The sequence below is a fragment of the Pygocentrus nattereri genome, chromosome 5, assembly GCF_015220715.1.
Source record: "Pygocentrus nattereri isolate fPygNat1 chromosome 5, fPygNat1.pri, whole genome shotgun sequence".
Taxonomy (NCBI): domain Eukaryota; kingdom Metazoa; phylum Chordata; class Actinopteri; order Characiformes; family Serrasalmidae; genus Pygocentrus; species Pygocentrus nattereri.
Window position 1 is genome coordinate 41033349 of NC_051215.1, and position 21130 is coordinate 41054478.

Consider the following 21130-nt stretch of genomic DNA (forward strand, 5'->3'; position numbering starts at 1 on the left):
CGTAGATGAGAGGAAGCGACTGCGCAGATCTCCATATCACGCGTCGCAATGAGCTTCTATGCGTGAGGAAATGGACATGGCTTGTAGATCTGAGCTCAGCGCTACCCTCCGCCTGCACGCTGCCAAACGAATCGCACTGGCTTTTACTGAGCACTTCCTGATGGAGGGCTGAGCCCGTGATTGGGTCATGTAAGTCGGTCGTCGGTCTTCATGTAACTACTCAAACAAAAGGTCTCAGCAGTTGCTTTTCTTACTACTAGGCAACAGCGACATCTGTTTTCTGCTGGTGTGCACTTGACAAAGCGACATGGACTACTGGGTAAGTGTGTCTCATGTTTAATGTCAGTTCAAGAACGTGTCTTTGTGTTAGAAAAGAAGTGGAGCAGCGCTTCTAAACAAATGTGTCATGATGAAGGACCACACGAACAGCAGCGGCTCAGGGAGGAGTTCACACCGGGTGCACAGAGAGCAAGTTTTAACCCCAGGTGTTAGCTGTTCAGTTGTTGCGGCACGGATAAAGATTCATGGTCCGTTTTGAGATCTGCTCAGTCAGGCAGTGGCTTTGACACTTGGTATCACGACTGTGCACTGTGAGCAGTAGCTGTGTTGTTTTGTTGTTGAGCATATTCAGCACTGTTTTACTTTGCCTTGTAGGCTGAAGATTCTGTGTGCTAAACTGGCCTAAATTCATAGTTATGTGAAAGTACTGTTACTTCTGTGAAATTATGACTCAAGGAGAAAAATAAAAGCAGAAAATACAGTTAAAAATAAAGTAAAAGTCTCTTCCTTTCCAAAGAACAACCTGAGCACTGAAAAAACAGTACTGAAAAACAGAACCTTCAAGGGGAGTTCCACTGATTTTCAACAAAGCCATACAGAGTGCTTCGCTGTAAGATGGCTCACTGTAGGATACTCTGAAAGTTCTTTACAGTGGTGGTGATCGGAATCAGGAGTCCTGATGTCTACTACATCAATGTTCCCCTTTTATTTAGTATCCAAAACTATTAGTAAACCTGCATGTGTCTTCAGGGGTTCATATTTGTGCTGTTGATGATGGTAAAATAGCAGTGAATCAGGAAAAATAAGTTTACTTTGGGGACTGTTTTGCCTTACGGCTCTGTTCATGTACCTTTCTGTCATGAATGGCTTTGAAAAAAAGTGTTAGACCAAAACCTTCTCTCAGCAGTGTCTCACGCAGAAGTGTCAAGGTCTCTAGAATGGAGCATTTCACATCAAACCACCCTGAATGACTTTGTCAAAATCAGCCATTGTAGTTAAGACAGAAATGAGGATAAATCAGTGGATTTTCATTTTACAGAACTGCAGTGGAACTTGGTTTATTCAGCAGCATCTATCAGCATAGGAACTGAAGTTTGTCTCTTTTGAAGGCACTCATGGTCTTGGGGGAAAAAAAAGGAGTAAAGCTCAGAAGTCTGAGGTGTGATCACAAAAGAGCACAGATGCTTTTAACCAATGTAACATGATGAAAGTAAGTGCAAAATAGATTACTTTCCTCACAAATGGTTTTGATTAGAGCACAAATCCATCAAAACTGTACTGGAGTGCACGTAGCCGAGTAAATGTAACAAGTTGCTTAAAAAGCTCTGTACCCTCCTAAGCACTTACCCACAGGCACCTCATTCTAGCCATCACTAAGTGAAGAAATCTCTTAAAATAGATCTCCACGTAGCTCGTGAGGAGTGAGGTCCTCTGTACAAACAACATGTTGTAACGTGAAGTTTTCTAGTGAATGTTGAGACTGGGCAGATTAGTCTGACTGATTACATACTTTTTTTCTACAGAATCTCTTTCGCATCGTCACTGGAGCGCAATACAGAAATGTTGGGCTTTGAAATATCTCTAAGCAGCATGGATTCAGGCCAGGATGACAGTCCTATCAAAAGGACATTGTCTGTAGTTGGTAAAATCTGCTTATTAACCATCCATCCTAGTGAAAGACCCCCTGTCTGATTCAGTTGTTTCTGCAGGTGCAGTAGAGGGGAATTTTTAGTTTGAAACAGTTTATTGTGTGCTTGTCCATCAAGAGACTTCCTGTGTGAGCTACAAACGTACAGGAAGTGCTATTATTAACAAAGCAATGTACAATGAGGGCAGTGGGCAGATCTGCTTTGACTGCTGTCCAACAACATCTGCTCACTCTGTTTCACAGCTTAAGTCAGGCACTCGTGATGTGTTGTGCAATACAATGTTTGTGACCATCGTGGTCCACTTCATCATGCACTGATTCCATCATGTTACTTGGAACTGATTCATATTTGCTTTTTGAGATTGCAGCTCAGTTGGATATAACATGAACCAGTTGGGAAGGAACAAATTATGATGCTGCATTAGCAGACTGTTGCCATCTAACTAACATTAGTACTTCTCAGATAGAAATATGATCTCCTTCATTGCAAAGCCTGTGTAGCATGGGAGAAGCAAGGGTGTTCATATCTGCAACACAGTGGGCACCTATGGTCCTTGCAAATATTGAACAAATATTTCTCCAGTCTGTAGTTCAAAAAACATATTCACAAGTCTTGTTCAGCAAAATCAATCCCGTTATCTTGCAAATACAGAGAGAACTGTGCTAGAGAACAAAGCAGCTTTGTATGAGGGTTCATCTGTTGAAACATATTGCTACTCTCTTTGCCTTTTGCCCTGCGTAAGATAACCTAATCTCCAGTTTATGACCACTGATGCGTCAGCTTGTGAGCTTATCTGCTCTGTGAACATGGATACATTTGAGGAGACATGACAGGTTATTTTTAGGATCTTTAGAATGTATAAATTGATACATTGAAGCAGCTGTCAGTCACTGTTTTCTCATTAACAATTTTTTTTCATCACATTTCATCTTTCTTATGTTTAAACGTGTGACTTTTAGGGAAAGTGTTGTCTTTAAATGGACACATAAATGTGTTAATAACGCTTCTGTGTAATTTCTAATGAATTTGTTTTGCATTGGTGTTATAACAGTGCCATTCCACGCCTTTCTCTGATAAAGGAGGATGGATGTATTGTGTTGTATATTTTTGTATTATCTTCTGTTACACTGATTCCTGCCTGGTGCTGGTTCTGAAGTAATAGGTTAGGGAAGTAAAAGTGTTAGGACCTGATTAGGAATTGAAGGGATTTTTTTGCATAATTAAACAAAACATAAATGAAATCATACTGAGTGGTTTCGTATAAAATGCTCGTCCTTAGGACTGTCATGATCAAGAAATCTTAGCTGACAATTAATTGACATATAATTGCGATTAACACTTTGTCATTTATTTTCCATTGCATGCAGCTACAAGCCGAGAAATGTCCACAGTTATGCAAAATCATGTGTAGAGTAAAGCAATGCTAAATTGCTTTCTTAAGAATCAAAGTATAAGCAAAAAAATTTGACAGCATACATGCTAAGCACATTTACATTAGTTAAACAGGTAACAGGTAAGCAAACGTTTCTTACCGTGCCATTAAAACATATTACAGAGTACAGAGCTAGAAGTTAAAAGTAGAAATCTTCTTGTGTTCACAACTACTGCATTCTCTTATTTACATTAATGTGCCTTCACCCAACACACCCAATTCACATTTTGCTTGTTGTGGCATAATAAGAGTGTGAAATGTGTAGATTGTGGAGAATAATTGTGATCCTCTCATATGATTGCCATTAGGTGTTTAGATAATAATTGTGACGGGCCTTCCATTCTAGAAAAACGTAGTCAGAATTGTTCAGTGGTGGTGATAAAAACCAGACATCTGAAGAGTATTATGCCCCTAAAAGCAATTTGTTTTGTAGATATAATACAAACTTGTTTTAGATCTACCACAACTTTATCATTATTAACCTTATATATGTAAAAGCTCTGAATACATGTATAAGTTTACCGTTCTTTTTGGCTGGTAAATAAATAGCTATATTTGTGTTGTACATATTGCAACCCCTAGTTCCTAACAACATCTGAAACATGATTCTGAAACAGTATGTTTCTCTACAGTGAACCCTTTTGCGTCAAACCACTCTGAATGACTGAGATCAGGCAGAAATGTGTAAAAATCTAATTGGCCTTTAAAATGCTTGCTTAAGTTAATCGCGGAATGGAGGCAGGCTTGCTGATGTCCATGTTGAATCATGTTATGTTAATCAAAATCAGACTTCTAAGAAATCACTCAATTACAATATTTGCTGTTAGTCATGGAATTGTATAGTAAGTAAAGTATATCTGACAGTCAGGGGGTTTCTGTGGCTCTTCTGTGACCTGTTTACCTGCTTTCCAGTCTTGGCTCACCCTGTCAAACCTGTCAGAGAGCTTGGACTAGATTTTAAACTTCCATTCATTGGGTGTAGTCTTAGGTAGTGATTATGCTCATTAACTAGTTCATTCGTTACCCCTCTGACGACCCTAATAGCAGACTCATGCATAACGTTCATCGAAAGTGAAATGGGATAGAGTCTGAAAGTGGTTTACATAACACTAATGAAGATCACTGTTCCAGCTGAGTCTTATCCATTTTTTATGTAGTTTAGAATCTACAAACAAGCCTTTCCTTTTGGCTAATTTAACTTTTTCACACCACTGTTCTTTCTGCTCTTCTAATTTAATCAAAGATCTTATTGGGGACATGTGCACAATGGTTATTCAAGATAGCCATATGTGCTGACACCTTCATTCAGCAGTTATGAAAGTAGTTATTCAAAATATTTTATCTTATGGACCTTCAGCCTTCATCTGCATGTGTCTCTTGAGAAACTCCCAGCATTGTTATCTAGTGTCTTTGTGTTGTAAAAAAGAAGTGCATTTGCAGAATAGCTTTAGTGTATTAGTGCCCTTACAAAAGGCCTTAGATATGCAGTAATGATTTCACGTGAAGATTTTTTCAATGTGTATTTTTATGCTTGCTTACAAAAATGAGGGCAAAAAATAATAATAACTTTGATTTTCATTTAATACTGTATTCCATTTGCGTGTAGTCGTGTAAACAGTTTTGCATGTGTTTGCTATCTGGGTCAGTTTCAGTGTGAGATTGCAGTCCGTGTTTCCGACTGATAAAAAAACAGCAAAATGTCTCAAGCAGGATAAAGTTCGGTTTCCACCGGACTGTCAGGATTAGTTAGAAGTTGTGTAGTCTTTTTACTATTTTCACTTGTGGCTTGTAGAGATATAAAGATATTTCACTAATATAAATACTATATTACTTAAAAAAAAGAAGTTTTCTCACACTTCTGGCCATTTCACCATTATAGTAACATAACAGTTTAAAACACCATCAGTCATCCGTCTCATATACAATATAACATTAAACCTGGAACACTGATGAGTCAGAAAGGTCTCAGCTTGGTGTACATGGTGAAATGACAATTGTGTAACCTTGACATTTGAAAGTTGACAGCCGCCTTTGTTAAACAATAGTGAGGAAACTTGAGTAACAATAGGAATTGTTCAGCAACAATAAGTGTTTTGATGTGAATTCAGCAATTATTGCAGTCTGGTGAGTTTGTAAATTTTATTTTGGGCAAGTATTAAATGTCACTAGAAGAAGAAAGATGATGGCACAGCAGTTACCAGCAGATTTCAAGCTGTATACCTCTACTTTATAATATTTTTAGAGATACAGCAACCTGAGATTTTTCAGTAAAGCAGCTATGTGACCATGAAAAACAATAAAGATCATTTATTGTGGGTCGGTTTATCAAGTGAGGAGCTGTGTTTCAAAATGTCTTGAAATATCATGGCGTTATTTTTTTTCAAATAGCACCAGTACTGTCCTGATTTACTGTATTTGTGCTCTTCTGTTTAGAGTGCCTTGGAATTGTATAAGGAGATGTTGCTGCTGCACTGTGAGGAGGCAAAGAATTACGTCAACTCCCAGTGTGCAGATCTGGAGCCATGGCAGATCATTGTGGCCACACTGCTGCTCACCCTTGGGACAGTGTGGGCCAAGGGCTTCCTCTTTCAGCAGGAGAGTAAGTAAATCCAAATAGCCAAGACCAGCACATCAGAAGAGTGTGATGAGTTCTTAAGCCAGAAATGTGTTAAAATGTAACTCGAATCAGTACAGTAACATTTTGTAATTAAAGTGGTTAGGTAATAATAAAATATTACATTAAAGGGTACTTTTAAAGTCACCATAGTTTCTCCACTAAGTCCTTCTTCAAGCAGCTGCTTGAATTATGTCTAGTAATGTCATATATATCTTTTTAAATGTTTGTGTATGTGTGTTGTCTTTGTTTTGTACTATTTGAGGTCTAGTATTATGACCCATTACTCTAAAATCTACTGTATCTCTGGTTAATTGCCCAGACTTGAAGGGTTTGATTGTGGCTGCTGGTAAGCTGCCATTATCTGTTAAAAAGTAATAATAATAAACAAATTTAAAAGCCTGTAGTTTTGTATTCAGACATGTTTGTTCCCAGAATACGTCACATTTTTACCACAGTCTGATGTTTGTCTTGGGATCTGCAGGTCTGACGTCTCGAATCAAGAAGCAGTGCTTTCGACTCATCAGAAAAATTCCATTTATTGGCACGTCAGTAAGTGTCTTGTGGTTTTCTGTTCTCTGCCGCTTCCTTAAAAAGGCTTTAGGCTTTTATTTGCTGCTGATCTAACACATATGACTCATTCCTTATGATGCTGTAGCAGCAGTGAAACTTAAAAAAAAAACATTTTACATCATGACCCTTTAATAATTCTAGGGATTACTCCAGGTCATAGTCATGTTTTTCCAAAGGAGTCTTTGCTATTTAAGTAAAACATTTGTGGTCACTAATAGAGAAAATGTTTAACACCACAATGATTTGATTCACTTATAAAAAGATTTAGGAAATCTCTGGTCATACCATGGTTGGATTATTCTAATCCAGTGCAGAATTATTTAAAAAAACAAATACCTTGAATGATGAATGTTAGTACAAGAACGACTCAGACAGTAATGTGCGACAGACAATTGAAAGTTAATGCTGAAGCTGTTAATACGCTTTTAATACACTGTATTCTTTGACATTTGATTTTAGACCAAAAATGAGAGCATATTTTATTGAATATTATTATAATTGATTACAATTTCTATAATTTCTTCTTTCTAATAGGTGTGCCATGTAACATTTGTGCAATTTCACACCACTAACATTTATTTATAAGCTTAACTGTGCTGCTTATGAACCATAGGTACATTTCTTTAGAAGGTTTGACAGTAATTTGTCATTTCTGTCTTTCTCACTTCCCCTTTGTAGATCCAAAAACAGCTGAACAAAGCTCTGGATGACATGTCGATGAGTCTGTGCACGCTGAAGGAGGGAATGAGCTACACTCAGCTCCTGCCAGCACAAGGCCTCTCTCAGAAACAAGTCCTGGATAGCATCAGACAGTACCAGACACTGAGTGAGTCACGTCACGCTGTCTGTTGTTGGACTGCATTTAAAATATCAATACAGCACTGGATTGAGATTAATACCGAAAAACATTGGTCAGTACATGGACACTGAGATTCTTTCTGTAAACAGAAACATATGTTTTTCCTCTTAGCATTCTTCACCCAGTTCCTTTTCCTTGTGATTACCATTTTAGATCACATTGTAACCCCTATTAGACCATATGTAATACACTGTGTCTCCACAGCACAGTTTGTACCTCAGGCATTCAGTGTGACCACAACCTTTTCCCAACATTTTTCTCTTTGTTACAGATGAAGTGCAGTGGACCAAAGGCAAAGTATCAGGGGCAGTCTACTGGGGGGATGAAAAGCTCACAGAACTCCTAGTGAAGGTAAGGTTTATCAGCAAGTCTGATATCAAGTGCATTTAGCTGCTGTTCCATTGTTTTCCATAGAAACTGAAAATAATAATTTGCACTTATTGAACTTCATCTGCATCAATAATTAACTCAGGTTTTATGTTGGAGCAATGTTAATTATTTTAGATTATGCTAATTATAAATGTATTTAGATCTGTTTTTCACCCATCTCCAGGTGTATGGTGAGTTTGCCTGGAGCAATCCCCTCCACCCCGATATCTTCCCTGGGGTGAGAAAGATGGAAGCAGAGGTGGTGCGGATGACATGTTCTCTTTTCAATGGCGGGCCAGACTCCTGTGGCACAGTCAGTCTGTTTTCATTCTTTTCGATCAAATTATGATTGATGTTTGAGCCTCAGGGGATTTCCTTCCAAAATTTAGTTAACCCATTTTGATTAGCAGCCAAGTGCTCACATAAGGGGACACTAATTGCAGGGGAAGCATATCCTGTACTAATTTTCCTGTTGAGACGATCCAATAATTAACCAGTTAAAATTAAAAAGATGTACAACACACCATACTGACGCTGATACGGCATCTGTTGTGTTCTCATTGTGTATTTGATTAGGTCACCTCTGGTGGAACTGAAAGCATTTTGATGGCCTGTAAAGCATACCGAGATTTGGCTTACGAGCGCGGAATCAAGTATCCAGAGATGTACGTCCTGTTTTAGCCACTCCGAGTTTTCTGCTAGTGTGTGTAGTGATTTAATTTGATCCTGCATATTATTTTCATGTCATGTGTTTGTCACATCTACTATAAGTACTGTCTTCTGATGTTCTATGTTGCATACCTTTTCTTGTTTAAGAATTGCACCAGTGAGTGTCCATGCTGCGTTTGACAAAGCAGCAAATTATTTTGGAATGAAACTCATTCATGTCCCTTTGGATAAGAAGACCATGAAAGCTGATGTGAAGGTAGCATGGTCTAACAGTGCACATGATAGACAGACACCTTTTTAGATATTGTATCTAAAAGTCAATAATGACTGGATCGTTTCCTTAATCTCCTTCTAGGCAATGAAGAGAGCAATCTCTAAGAACACAGCCATGCTGGTGTGTTCTGCGCCCCAGTTCCCTCACGGAATCATAGACCCCATTGTAGAAGTGGGGAAGGTAAAGCCTTCTTGATTCATATGTGCAACAAAAGAAGCTCTCCATCAGATTTTAGAATAAGTTAATGCTTCAAAAGTGTTTGTAAATATGAATGTTATAAATACTGTTTTATGTTTAGTTGGCAGAAAAATACAACATCCCTTTTCATGTGGACGCATGTTTGGGTGGGTTCCTCATAGTGTTTATGGAAAAGGCTGGATTCAAACTTGAGCCCTTTGACTTCCGGATCAAGAGCGTCACAAGCATTTCTGCAGACACGCACAAGGTGAGAGATTTTCTTCTTTAAACTTTAAACTTAGAAGCAACATGGTGTCTGCTACTCTGATTTTGAGGATTAGAGGATGATATGTAGATGTGGATTGAAAAATTACCGAATGTTTTTAGTGCTTTGTCAGCACTAAAATTGTATTAATCATTGTATTAATGATTACAATAAAAGTCAAAATAAATGCAGCTCATATGAAACAAAATGTTTTTTTTAGAATCTGCTCAATATGTTACAAGGTTTTCTCTACAACAGTGGTTCCCAAGCCATGGTCTCCAGGGCTGCAACATTTATTGGTGTAGTCATGGATAGGGCCTACCCCAACTGATCACCAGCCTACCCAATCCAGTATTGACAGAATATTTATTGTGAGTGCAGTCACTATGTTATGGCCAACCAAATCATTACACTCTCTGTTAAGCTCTGCATTTTTTTTTCAGCCCTACAATCACTGCTTAGCAACTATTGCTATACACCATTGCCACAAGTCATGTATTCTTTATCTAAGTGTTTGAATATGAGATCTCGCCCCGACATTATGCCGTTTTCTAACCATCCAGATTTTGGTGACATTGTTGTCAGTGGTCTGTGAATTGGGTACTTGACTCTCTGGTACTGACTGTCTCAAAATGTTAAATCAAGTCTTCTTCATGGCATTAAATTACCAAAGGTGAAACCTAAAAGCTACATAACGTTTTTTCACACTAGCAAGCGGCAAAGCAACAGGCATCCAGTCATTTCCTATGGGATTATGTGATTTTGTACCCATGATTTAGCAAATTTTATGCAAATTAACTGTGATGCAGTGAAACAGCAGTCTAACTGATTAGCACAAATAGAATCCTCAGTCCAATCGTAGACTCTCTGAATTTTTTGTTTCTACCAGCATTTCATCTTGTTCCCAGTAGTATCACACCCACAAGAAACAAATTTAAGGGCTTTATAGTGAAGGTGTCTGTTGGTTAGTGAAGTGTGTTTATATGAATTTTGATTGATGTGTACACAGTCTTGCTATTGTTTTGTATCACTATAGGGTGGAAACATTGAAATAAGTAGAGTGATGACTCTACTCTTTTCTGGAATAGGCTATAGCCTATTGGCACTGCAGGACATAGGTTATGACAGCGCATTTGGAAACTGTATCAAGCAACTTCAGTTTACCCAGTTTTTCACTGTCTAATTCATAAATTTATTTCCACCTGCTCTGCTGCTCAGACGGTCACCATTTTTGCTCTGACCCAGCTCACAACACTTAAGAATGAAAAACATGGACCGTCCAGCAGGCCCTGAAGATGGGTGCTGGGAACCACTTCTCTAAAAGGTTTGTTGTTGTCTTTGCAGTATGGTTATGCTCCAAAAGGCTCCTCAGTGGTGCTCTACAGGGATAAGAAGTATCGCCACTACCAGTACTTTGTGGCACCTGATTGGCAGGGGGGGATTTATGCATCTCCCTCGATGGCTGGTTCTCGGCCTGGTGGCATCATCGCCGCCTGCTGGGCCACCATGATGCACATGGGAGAGAATGGCTATGTTGATGCCACCAGGAAGGTTGTTCAGACTGCTCGCACCATTGCAGCAGGGTAATACAAATTTTTCTCTATAAGAGCTAAATTCTGTTAAATGTTTATCTTCTTTAGTGTAGGGTGCAGAGAATACCAGAAATGTCTCATTGGTGTGACCTAACACATTTAGAATGATGGATGGCTGAAACTACTGTGGCAAATTAACTGAATTTTGAGAATGCAACAAATTTACACTGTTGTTTCCCCCCTTAGAATCCGTAAAATAGAAGGAGTGTTTGTGTTTGGTAACCCTGAGGTGTCAGTGGTGGCCATAGGCTCCAATGTCTTTGATATCTTCCGTTTATCCAATGCACTCACATCAAAGAGCTGGAACCTCAACACTCTTCAGTTCCCCTCTAGGTAAGAACAAAAAACTCTTTTTCTATGGTTGATTACACCTAAAATATTTATAGATAAGACTTGCTGGTAATGCAGACGTAACTGCTGAACTTCTCCTTAACTAAGTATAAAACCTAAATGGTTTTAAATGCATTATGTTAGGTGAACAGTGTTTATTTGGTTGGGAGACGCGTTTGAAGCAGGTGATAATCTTTTGAAATGGCACTGTCATCGGTGTGGCCATCAAGAACTGCTTGCCTGTGGGGTCCATTAGTTCTGTTTGTTCCTTCACAGCATCCATATTTGTGTAACTATGCTGCACACAAAGCCTGGTGTGGCTGAGCATTTTATCAATGATGTGAAGGAGGAAGTAGCCATTATCATGAAGAATCCACAGGAGAAGACCACTGGGATGGTGAGTCTTTTTTCTAACAAAAAGCTTTTTTTTTTTTATTTAAATACTTAGATGTAGGGAGTATTTGATTGGCTTTGAAGTAAAAAATGACTTATCCACATAAAGATCCACATGTAGAACATGTTGAAACTGGTGTGGGAATACAGATGTCCTGAGATGCATTCTGTAGCTTGTGATGTTCCTCATAAAAGTTCTCATCTTTATGGATGACTCAAAAGAGCAAAAGCAGCTCTGTGGTGAGTCACATGAATTACAGCTGCCTCTGCTCCTGAGAACCCAGTAAATTGTCTCAATCTGACCTCCATTTGAAAGAAAAGCCCTGTGATGTTACTTGCCGTAAGAATTACAGGGCATTGACTCATTGAAGTCTGATGTTCACCCATCTGGACTAGAGTCTGTTTGCTTAATTGGTTTGTTTTATTTCAGTGACTTATTTTAGACATATATCTTCAAGTAGAGTTGCCATGTTCTTGCATGTTCATTGACTGGCGATTGAAACCTGAATTTAGGGAGCAATCTATGGCATGGCACAAACCATCCCTGACCGGTCAATGGTGACGGAGATATCATGCGGTTTCCTGGACTGCCTCTACAGCACTGAAGTCTCCAAGGTCCAGAACAACCATCACACCAGCAAGAAGAACCACATGAATGGGAGCTCCAAAACGCACTGAGTCTGGATTGGCTGCTAGGGTATTTGCCTGCAGCTTGCCAGTGGGTTCCTCACCACATTTGTCTCCAGTTATTCACTAACTTTTCTGTCCCACATTTCAGCCACCCATTTACTCATATCTTATTTGAGCATAAGCCATAGTTCTCCATGCAGTTTGGACAGTTTGGCTGTCCTGAAGTTTGATGATTTACTGTAGGTACCATGGTATCAGCGTCAGTACAGAAGGTTCAGGGACATCTTTGTTAATTGGGTGAAGTGTGTTTGTCTTTTAATATTTGTGATATCAGTTTACTAACAGTTCTCCTTTTTTAGTTCATATTACTCTTACCGTCCAGTTGGAAATAACAACTCCAAACTAACTCTCAGGTTATCATTGAGGGAGATATCATTATTGAAAATGAAACATTTTGCTCTTAATTACAAACTAATGTCCTGCTGGGCCTAAGTTCGGCAGATTCCCTCAAAAAGTTTCACATCATTTTTCAAGGTACTGTCATCACAGTGGATTCATGCAAAAAAAAAAGTCTTTTCCAAAAGTCTTTTAAAGTGAGAACCCCAAGTCCATTCTGGAACCATGTTCTGATACTGATCAACATCAGATATCTGTTTGTACATTTTCATTAATGTTAATTTAACATAAATGGACCAAGCAGCATTCCATAGCTTCTTTTACTAAATATTTCCAGCATTATACCATTGTCTAATGAAACTTGAAGCACAAAATATGCTAGTATCGTAGCACTGCTCAGGTGAACCCTTATTAAAATATATTTTAAGTTTTTACCCCCAGAGATTATAATAGGCCAAAAATAATCCTCTCTGAATCAATAGAAGAGAAAGGCATTCTTACATATACTAGAAAGCTAACAATCTTACAAGATCTTAACTTTTTTCCAAAAACACTAGATTCTTCAACAAAATTAGCCTGAACTGAAATTACTGAGTTCTAAATAGTTGACTGAAACAATCTCGGTTTCCTTCCTGTCTACCTCAGATGTTGTTCCAACAATTCTGCATTTTAAACTTTGAGGGCTTCTTCCTTTTTTCCTGTTAGTTGTTGGACTAAGTGTCTTCTTCCCATGGATCAGTGATCGGATATAGTGATCAGTTTCTCTCTTGGCCTTGCACAAAATGGTAAAACTTGGGAGTTCTTTGCAGAGGAGAAAAAAGATTGTTATACTAAAGTGGTTAAAAAATGTTTCTTTATTTTGCTAATTCTTAGTCCAGGAAGATGGTTAAGCAACAGGTAAAAGCCTTGCCTAATGTTCCTGAAAAAGGGAAAGCAGCTGTTGGATGAACAGGGAGATGATGAGATAATGACGTGATGACACGGTACCATTGAATCATGACTGCAAACCTCATCGGCTGTTTAATTTCTTATGCATTCATAATGTCTCTGACCACTGTGTGCGTTTTTACATTATACATCATTTATGTAGTGTCTCGTGTTTCAATAATGTAATTATAATTTTTAACGTTTCTTATTTTTTATGTTATTACAGGGCTATAATTGTGTGAGTGTGAAACTGTATGTGGTGGACACTTGGAGACACCATACATAGCACAATACCACTAAAGTAGCATCATAATATTGAATGTTTGCCTTAGGTTAAGCTCATGATGTGGAAAAGTACCACTTCTTATCATAGCAGGAATGTTTTGGAATTTTATTTTCATATACAAGAATTTATTTTTAAAGCGATTGTCCCTTTGCCTCCAGAGAAGTCTTATAATTTCCCAAGGCAACATGTCTGTCAATACTGAACGACTATCTAAGTATGAAGCACCTTGATTTCTGAAATCTCTGGAGAACCCATGACCTTCATGGTTATGACTTTCTAAAATCCATGAACAACAGTGTTCACCTTCATGCCTTTTCCAGGCTCTCGGGCTCATGCAGTGACTATACAGCCTCAGGGAGAGGGCCTTTATCACATCATAAAATGCACTTCCAACATTACCCTGTATTCCACTGTTCCTGTAAAAATCATTAAAGTCTGTTTTTGTGCTTTTCCTTTGTTTCTATTATTGCTCCACATTATATCCTTAAAATAATGTTGTACCTTTTGAAAGGCATTCACTAATGGTGAATAGCTAATGGAGATATGTGGTTAATGCATTATCTAAATAGGTGTAAGATGTGAGCATGAACTATATATATTTTTTTTCCCCACAGAAGCCTCTCAGCAGCATCGGTGTCCGTGTCCCAACAGATTTCAAACTATTTGCATTTCGGTCACATGTACCTGATTCGCTCTAAGATACACATTTATCGTCTGAGCTTTGTTTTAAAATAATGCACCCAATTTCAAACTTTATCCACTTTATTTTTCAGTATTTCACTTTGCTATCACAATCAAGTGTTGAGAGTTGAGAAAATGTAACCATACACAGCTCCGTGTACACCAAATAGAAAATAAAGGCACAATACTTTTAAGGAAAGCGGATACTGAGTTAAGAGCTAGAAATCACTTTAGTGTTTCTGTATTTCCCTAGCGATCTGTAGTTATGTAGATACTTGTCTCACAGCTGTGGGAGGATTTTACAGGTTTTCATTCCTGCTAGTGACTATATGACTGTAACAGGCAATAAGCAGTTTTCAGTGGGAAATCAATGCTACTTGCTCCAAGTCTGGGCTTAGTCTGTGTCTGGGCACCCAAGACAGGGAATACTTCTAACACAATAGTTTGAGGGTTGTGACCGGTGAAGACTGGTCACATAATCTGACAGGCAAGATGAATGAGGAGGATCTGCCTCAGAGAACAGAGACCTGGTCAATGAAAGTGGCAAGAGTAATGTCATGCTGGGAGAGCCCTCCACAATCATGTGTGCTCAGAGTGATCTGGACCTGACGGAGAGAAAACCCAGAGAGGACTGTTATGGACTTGCTCTTCAACACATAAGCCATGTAAAGAAAAGCATACTTAAGTACATCAGTAGTATATTTGAGGTATATAGAAAGTACAAATGTACATGAATACATTTAATTTTATGCACTTAGAAATATTTTAAAATGATTAAATTATGACATTTTATATTATAAATATATTAAATAGAAAATAACATTGAATGATGCTTTGTGCTGTGAGGCAATAGACTAATACAAGTATTTCTTAACATACTGAAGCATACTTAAACAAAAGCATATCTAATTGTAATCAACCTGAGTGTATTGTTTAGAAGTAAATTTTAAATCAATGAGTTTACGTACACTTTAGTACATTTTAGTGGCTGTTTTATTTCAATAAAATTATAAAACTAACTAGCTATCAAATGAGTATTGGTGCATTTAAAATACATTTCAAGTGAAGCAAAATTTGTTTGTTGCTGAAGCTCAATCTCACTGCAACACAACTTGTTCCAGTTTAGAACTGAAAAGCACTTGTAGGCATATTAGATGTATTTTAATATGACAAATAGAATTTAGGCTCATACAAAGGTATCCTAATTGTGTTTTATAAAAGTATGCATAAATGTTTTATTAAATTCAAATTTAACAAGTGCACTTTAACTTCAGTACAACTCAATGTATGCCTTTAATATATATATATACAGTGTGGCAAAAAAGTATTTAGTCAGCCACTGATTGTGCAAGTTCTCCTACTTAGAAAGATGAGAGAGGTCTGTAATTTTCATCATAGGTACACTTCAACTATGTGAGACAATATGAGAAAAAAAATCCAGGAAATCACATTGCAGGATTTTTAAAGAATTTATTTGTAAATTATGGTGGAAAATAAATATTTGGTCAATAACAAAAGTTCAACTCAATACTTTGTAACATAATCTTTGTTGGCAATGACAGAGGTCAAACGTTTCCTGTAACTCTTCACCAGGTTTGCACACACTGTAGCTGGTATTTTGGCCCATTCCTCCTGCAGATCTCCTCTAGAGCAGTGATGTTTTGGGGCTGTCGCTGGGCAACATGGACTTTAAACTCACTCCACAAATTTTCTATGGGGTTGAGGTCTGGAGACTGGCTAGGCCACTCCAGGACCTTGAAATGCATTTTACGGAGCCACTCATTCGTTGCCCGAGCGGTGTGTTTGGGATCATCGTCATGCTGGAAGACCCAACCACGTTCCATCTTCAATGCTCTCACTGATGGAAGGAGGTTTTGGCTTAAAATCTCACGATACATGGCCCCGTTCATTCTTCCCTTTACACAGATCAGTCGCCCTGTCCCCTTTGCAGAAAAACAGCTCCAAAGCATGATGTTTCCACCTCCATGCTTCACAGTAGGTATGGTGTTCTTGGGATGCAACTCAGCATTCTTCTTCCTCCAAACACGACGAGTTGAGTTTTTACCAAAAAGTTCTATTTTGATTTCATCTGACCACATGATATTTTCCCAGTCCTCTTCTGGATCATTCATACGCTCTCTGGCAAACTTCAGACAGGCCTGGACATGTACTGGTTTAAGCAGGGGGACACGCCTGGCACTGCAGGATTTGAGTCCCTCTCGGCGTAGCGTGTTACTGAGGGTAGCCTTTGTTACTTTGGTCCCAGTTCTCTGCAGGTCATTCATCAGGTCCCTCCGTGTAGTTCTGGGATTTTTGTTCACCGTTCTCATGATCATTTTGACCCCACGGGATGAGATCTTGCGTGGACCCCAGATCGAGGGAGATTTTCAATGGTCTTGTATGTCTTCCATTTTCTTACAATTGCTCCCACAGTTGATTTATTCACACCAACCTGCTTGCCTATTGTAGAACGACTCTTCCCAGCCTGGTGCAGGTCTGCAATTTTCTTCCTGGTGTCCTTCGACAGCTCTTCGGTCTTGGCCATGGTTGAGTTTGGAGTCTGACTGTTTGAGGCTGTGGACAGGTGTCTTTTATACAGATAACGAGGTCAAACAGGTGCCATTAATACAGGTAATGAGTGGAGGACAGAAGAGCTTCTTAAAGAAGAAGTTACAGGTCTGTGAGAGCCAGAGATCTTGCTTGTTTGTGGGTGACCAAATCATTATTTTCCACCATAATTTACAAATAAATTCTTTAAAAATCCTGCAATGTGATTTCCTGGATTTTTTTTTCTCATATTTTCTCTCATAGTTGAAGTGTACCTATAATGAAAATTACAGATTTCTCTCATCTTTCTAAGTAGGAGACTTGCACAATCAGTGGCTGACTAAATACTTTTTTACCCCACTGTGTTTGTGTGTGTGTGTGTGTGTGTGTGTGTGTGTGTGTGTGTGTGTGTGTGTGTATGTATATATATATATAATCATAGTTTCATTTTACACTTGTCATAAGTTCCAAAATAGTACATTTACCATGCATTATAATATGCTTAAAGTGTAAACGTTAAAAGTACTTGCACTTGTGAAAAGTATACTTAAACCAATTTTTCTTTTCAAGGGTCATTTTATTAAAGCGTGTGATTGTGCCATGTACCTTTTCATGTACACTGTTTTACAGTTTTATTTAAACTAACAAAGCACTTGGAGCTGCATAGTTATATATGATAGATGCTATATAAGTAACACAGTTATTATATACCTTATTGTAAACATTGAACCACTCAGGGTGATGATCCATTTTCTCCGCCTGTAGTGCTACTCTAGACATGAACCCAAAGGCCTAAGAGACAAAACGCCATTCATGTAATTAATTAACTAATTAATAGGTGGATTTGGCAGGTGTTTTGCATTTAATGCAAGAAATTCACTGTGAGAAGTAGTTTTAATAGTTTATTCACCTGGTTGAAGTCTTTGAAGATAAACTCCTTGTAGATGGCATCTCTACCCACCACTTCCACCCACTGTGCGTTGCGCAGCATTGGAAGAAGCTGTTCTCTCTCCTCCCGAGTCAGAGCCTGAATCTTACCAGCCTGTGAAGTTACAACAGATACAATGTTACAGCTCCTTTGTAATCTGTTCCTTAAACACAGAGGGTGCATAATGTACAGAGAACAACAGGCAGATAAAGTATAACAGAAATAACTTACAATCTAATTCAGGTATCCTTATATATGAGGATGTTCTAAGGAAAAGTTTTCCAATTATCCAGATTTGTTACTGCATATTTTAGAGAAGTCTCTAATTAGCATGAATAGAATAAGGTAAGTCCGTTTCACAAGAGGCTGAATACAAAAAATAAGGATAGAAAATTTCATTAGATATGCTCTCTTAAAGACAGGCTTTGTGTATGATATTACTAAACAACATGATAATTATATACAACATTAATCACACTTTATGTAACTCATTTGTGAACTCAAACAGCACAGTACTTCTGAACAACCACTCTGTAGGGGGACGTTTCAAAAATAAGGACTGTGATTGGTTGTTGTGAACCCCATCTGGAAGCAATGATGACTTGCATTCTCAGTTTTAAAAGACTTTACCATATATTTGTATGGGTCACACATAAGTTATTCAAACCTTCCCCTTTGAACAGACCAGTGAATTCCATGAGATCACATGAGTTTTACACTTAATCCTACTTGCAAGGGCCTTGAAATTAGACATGTTTTCGAATTATATTAAAAAAAACTAAAAATGTAAATGGTTTCACATTATGAAAACAAAAACATCACCATTGTAGAATGTTGCCAACAATGAAAAAATGCAAAAGTATTTATTTATTGTTTATGGTTTTAATGACTTAACCAAGCAGCTTGTTGGTTCATACAGGGATAAAACAGCAGATATTATAAGGCCTCTTAACATGGTTTCTTAAATTAAGTTAAAACATTACAGGTTTTACATTAAAAGTATATACAGATCAATTGTATTTTCCATATTATTCTGTAGACATACCTTTCAACCCCATACTGAAATCTATTAGCACCTTTTTTATCCCTATGTGTACCATCAGAGTGTTGCGCCACACAGCAAACAGATGTCTCAAACAGTCTCATTGAAGCTACCAGACTGATAAGGCTGGCTGACAGCAACAGGTCTCCTAGCAACAGTCTAATCTGCCCTCTGCCTACTAAAGCAGAAGGCTTTAGGAGCCTAACACAAAAGACAACAGCATGGAAGAAACAAATCTGGCATGTTGGACTCCTAGAAAAAGTCAAGCACATAAACATCACACATTACAGCACATATTGCTTAATACATGAGGCAGTTTTCTACAGCTAGATCACTTGAATTACTTCAACTGTGTCTAATCAAAGTGAAGCTCAAAATAGGAACCGGCATTAGATGTAATCTCTGCCTTACATGATAAAGCAGCCAGCCTAACGTAGCCTTTGGCCTAGCCTTAGGTAAATATGTATTGCTAGATTTTATTTAAAAGCTCTACTCTACTATGAATGATTTCAATTCTGCATACCTACAGCTTCACAGAGTAACAACAGCAACAGGTGAGACACTCGGTATGCAGTGTGACACACAGCTCAGGAGGCATGCATATCTTATCATCAGATCAGTGCTCTAATATCATAAAATCAGGGAGGCTCAGCAGTCCTACCATGTTGTGGTGCTCTGCTTCTGCCTCTCTCCTCTTCTGATTCTGAATCAAAGTGGCAGAGTCAGCAGCTGGAATTCATCCTAAGGCCCAAGGTACAATAGGTGCCCCAGCAGAAGCCTGAACAAAAATACGGCTAGAACAAACAGTGGCATGCTGGTGCGACTGACATAAGCCTTTAGCTAATTTATAATCTGTCAGCACACTCTATACAAATAGACCAACAACACAGAGAAATTGATATTAGCAAGATATTCCAAGCTCAAGGGGCTTAAACTACTTCAAACTGCTCTACTTGTGTTACAAAAGATCTACACCCTCAAAGCTGACCCCATGGTTTTCAAGGTTGATTCGTTCTTAAGCCGAGGGATTAAAATTAGCACCCTGTGAATTTAAAGCAATCATAGTAAGAGCATTCTTTAAAACCAATTCATTAGCCAAGAGCGACAGCGATTAAGCAGGACATGTGAGTGAATAAGACAAAAAGGTGCCCTGCCCTCTCTGAGTTGGACTTGGGTAAGCTCACTGTATGTTAGTACTAGAGTTCATCACGTCCATTTTCCCTATAAGAAAGCTGTAGAAGGTTGATCTTCAAGTGAATATATTATTTGGAAACTGTATACCTTTTATTTCTGTGTGAATAATGATAATGCATTGAAAACTGGCCTATAACAAGTGCCTTGTTATAACACGCTATTTTTATAACTATTTTTATAGGCCCAGAACTTTCAAGAAGCCAAATATGCAAAATGTAAGGAACCTCAGCAGAAAAGACAACAGCATGGAGGCATAGCACTGTGCAAAAGTTAGAGACCACCATTCATGTTTTTTCTTTTACAACCCCAATTCCAATAAAGTTGGGACGTTATGTAAAACATAAATAAAAACCTATATTCAATTGAATACACTACAAAGACAAGATATTTAATGTTCAAACAGATAAACTTTATTGTTTTCTGCAAATATTCACTCATTTTGAATTTGATTCCTGCAACACGTTCCAAAGAAGTTGGGACAGGGGCAACAAAAGACTGGGAAAGTTGAGGAATGCGCAAAACACCTGTTTGGAACATTCCACAGGTGAACAGGTTAATTGGGAACAGGTGAGTGTCATGATTGGGTATAAAGGGAGCATCCCTGAAAGGCTCAGTCATTCACAAGTAAGGATGTGGCAACGTTCACCACTTTGTGAACAACTGCGTGAGCAAATAGTCCAACAGTTTAAGAACAACATTTCTCAACATGCAATTGCGAGGAATTTAGGGGTTTCATCATCTACAGTCCATAATATCATCAAAAGATTCAGAGATGTCAACGGAGACCCCGGACTGTTGAGCAACTTAAGTTGTACATCAAGCACGAATGGGAAAGAATTCCACCTACAAAGCTTCAACAATTAGTGTCCTCACTTCCCAAATGTTTATTGAGTGTTGTTAAAAGTAAAGGTGATGTAACACAGTGATAAACATGCCCCTGTCCCAACTTCTTTGGAACATGTTGCAGGCATCAAATTCAAAATGAGTGAATATCTGCAAAAAACAATAAAGTTTACTCGTTTAA

General features: G+C 38.2%; 2 protein-coding genes across 2 annotated transcripts; one reads left to right on the plus strand and one right to left on the minus strand.

Moving 5' to 3' along the window:
* Window positions 1–167: 167 nt before the first annotated feature.
* Window positions 168–14165, plus strand: sgpl1 (sphingosine-1-phosphate lyase 1). Its single transcript, XM_017696509.2, has 14 exons — window positions 168–319; window positions 5794–5959; window positions 6459–6526; window positions 7226–7373; window positions 7678–7757; window positions 7960–8088; window positions 8352–8440; window positions 8592–8700; window positions 8800–8898; window positions 9017–9163; window positions 10505–10743; window positions 10939–11085; window positions 11359–11479; window positions 11989–14165. Exons 1-14 carry the CDS (start codon window positions 308–310, stop codon window positions 12151–12153), a joined length of 1719 nt encoding a protein of 572 aa, XP_017551998.1. The 5' UTR covers window positions 168–307; the 3' UTR covers window positions 12154–14165.
* A 293-nt stretch (window positions 14166–14458) lies between these two features.
* On the minus strand, window positions 14459–19677 carry pcbd1 (pterin-4 alpha-carbinolamine dehydratase/dimerization cofactor of hepatocyte nuclear factor 1 alpha). The gene is made up of 4 exons (XM_017696510.2): window positions 19574–19677; window positions 17853–17984; window positions 17654–17734; window positions 14459–15000 (listed from the first exon to the last, which is right to left on the minus strand). Exons 1-4 carry the CDS (start codon window positions 19574–19576, stop codon window positions 14908–14910), a joined length of 309 nt encoding a protein of 102 aa, XP_017551999.2. The 5' UTR covers window positions 19577–19677; the 3' UTR covers window positions 14459–14907.
* Between the last annotated feature and the right edge of the window lie 1453 nt (window positions 19678–21130).

Bases quoted from the DNA above. Each gene is read 5' to 3' on its own strand.
- sgpl1 (XM_017696509.2), top strand. The intron at 5,960-6,458 runs GTAAGTAAATCC...TGGGATCTGCAG, and splicing joins CTTCCTCTTTCAGCAGGAGA to GTCTGACGTCTCGAATCAAG. The intron at 8,089-8,351 runs GTCAGTCTGTTT...GTATTTGATTAG, and splicing joins GGCCAGACTCCTGTGGCACA to GTCACCTCTGGTGGAACTGA.
- pcbd1 (XM_017696510.2), bottom strand. The intron at 17,735-17,852 runs GTGAATAAACTA...TTTGTCTCTTAG, and splicing joins TCTTCAAAGACTTCAACCAG to GCCTTTGGGTTCATGTCTAG. The intron at 15,001-17,653 runs GTATATAATAAC...TCTCTCCGTCAG, and splicing joins GGTTCAATGTTTACAATAAG to GTCCAGATCACTCTGAGCAC.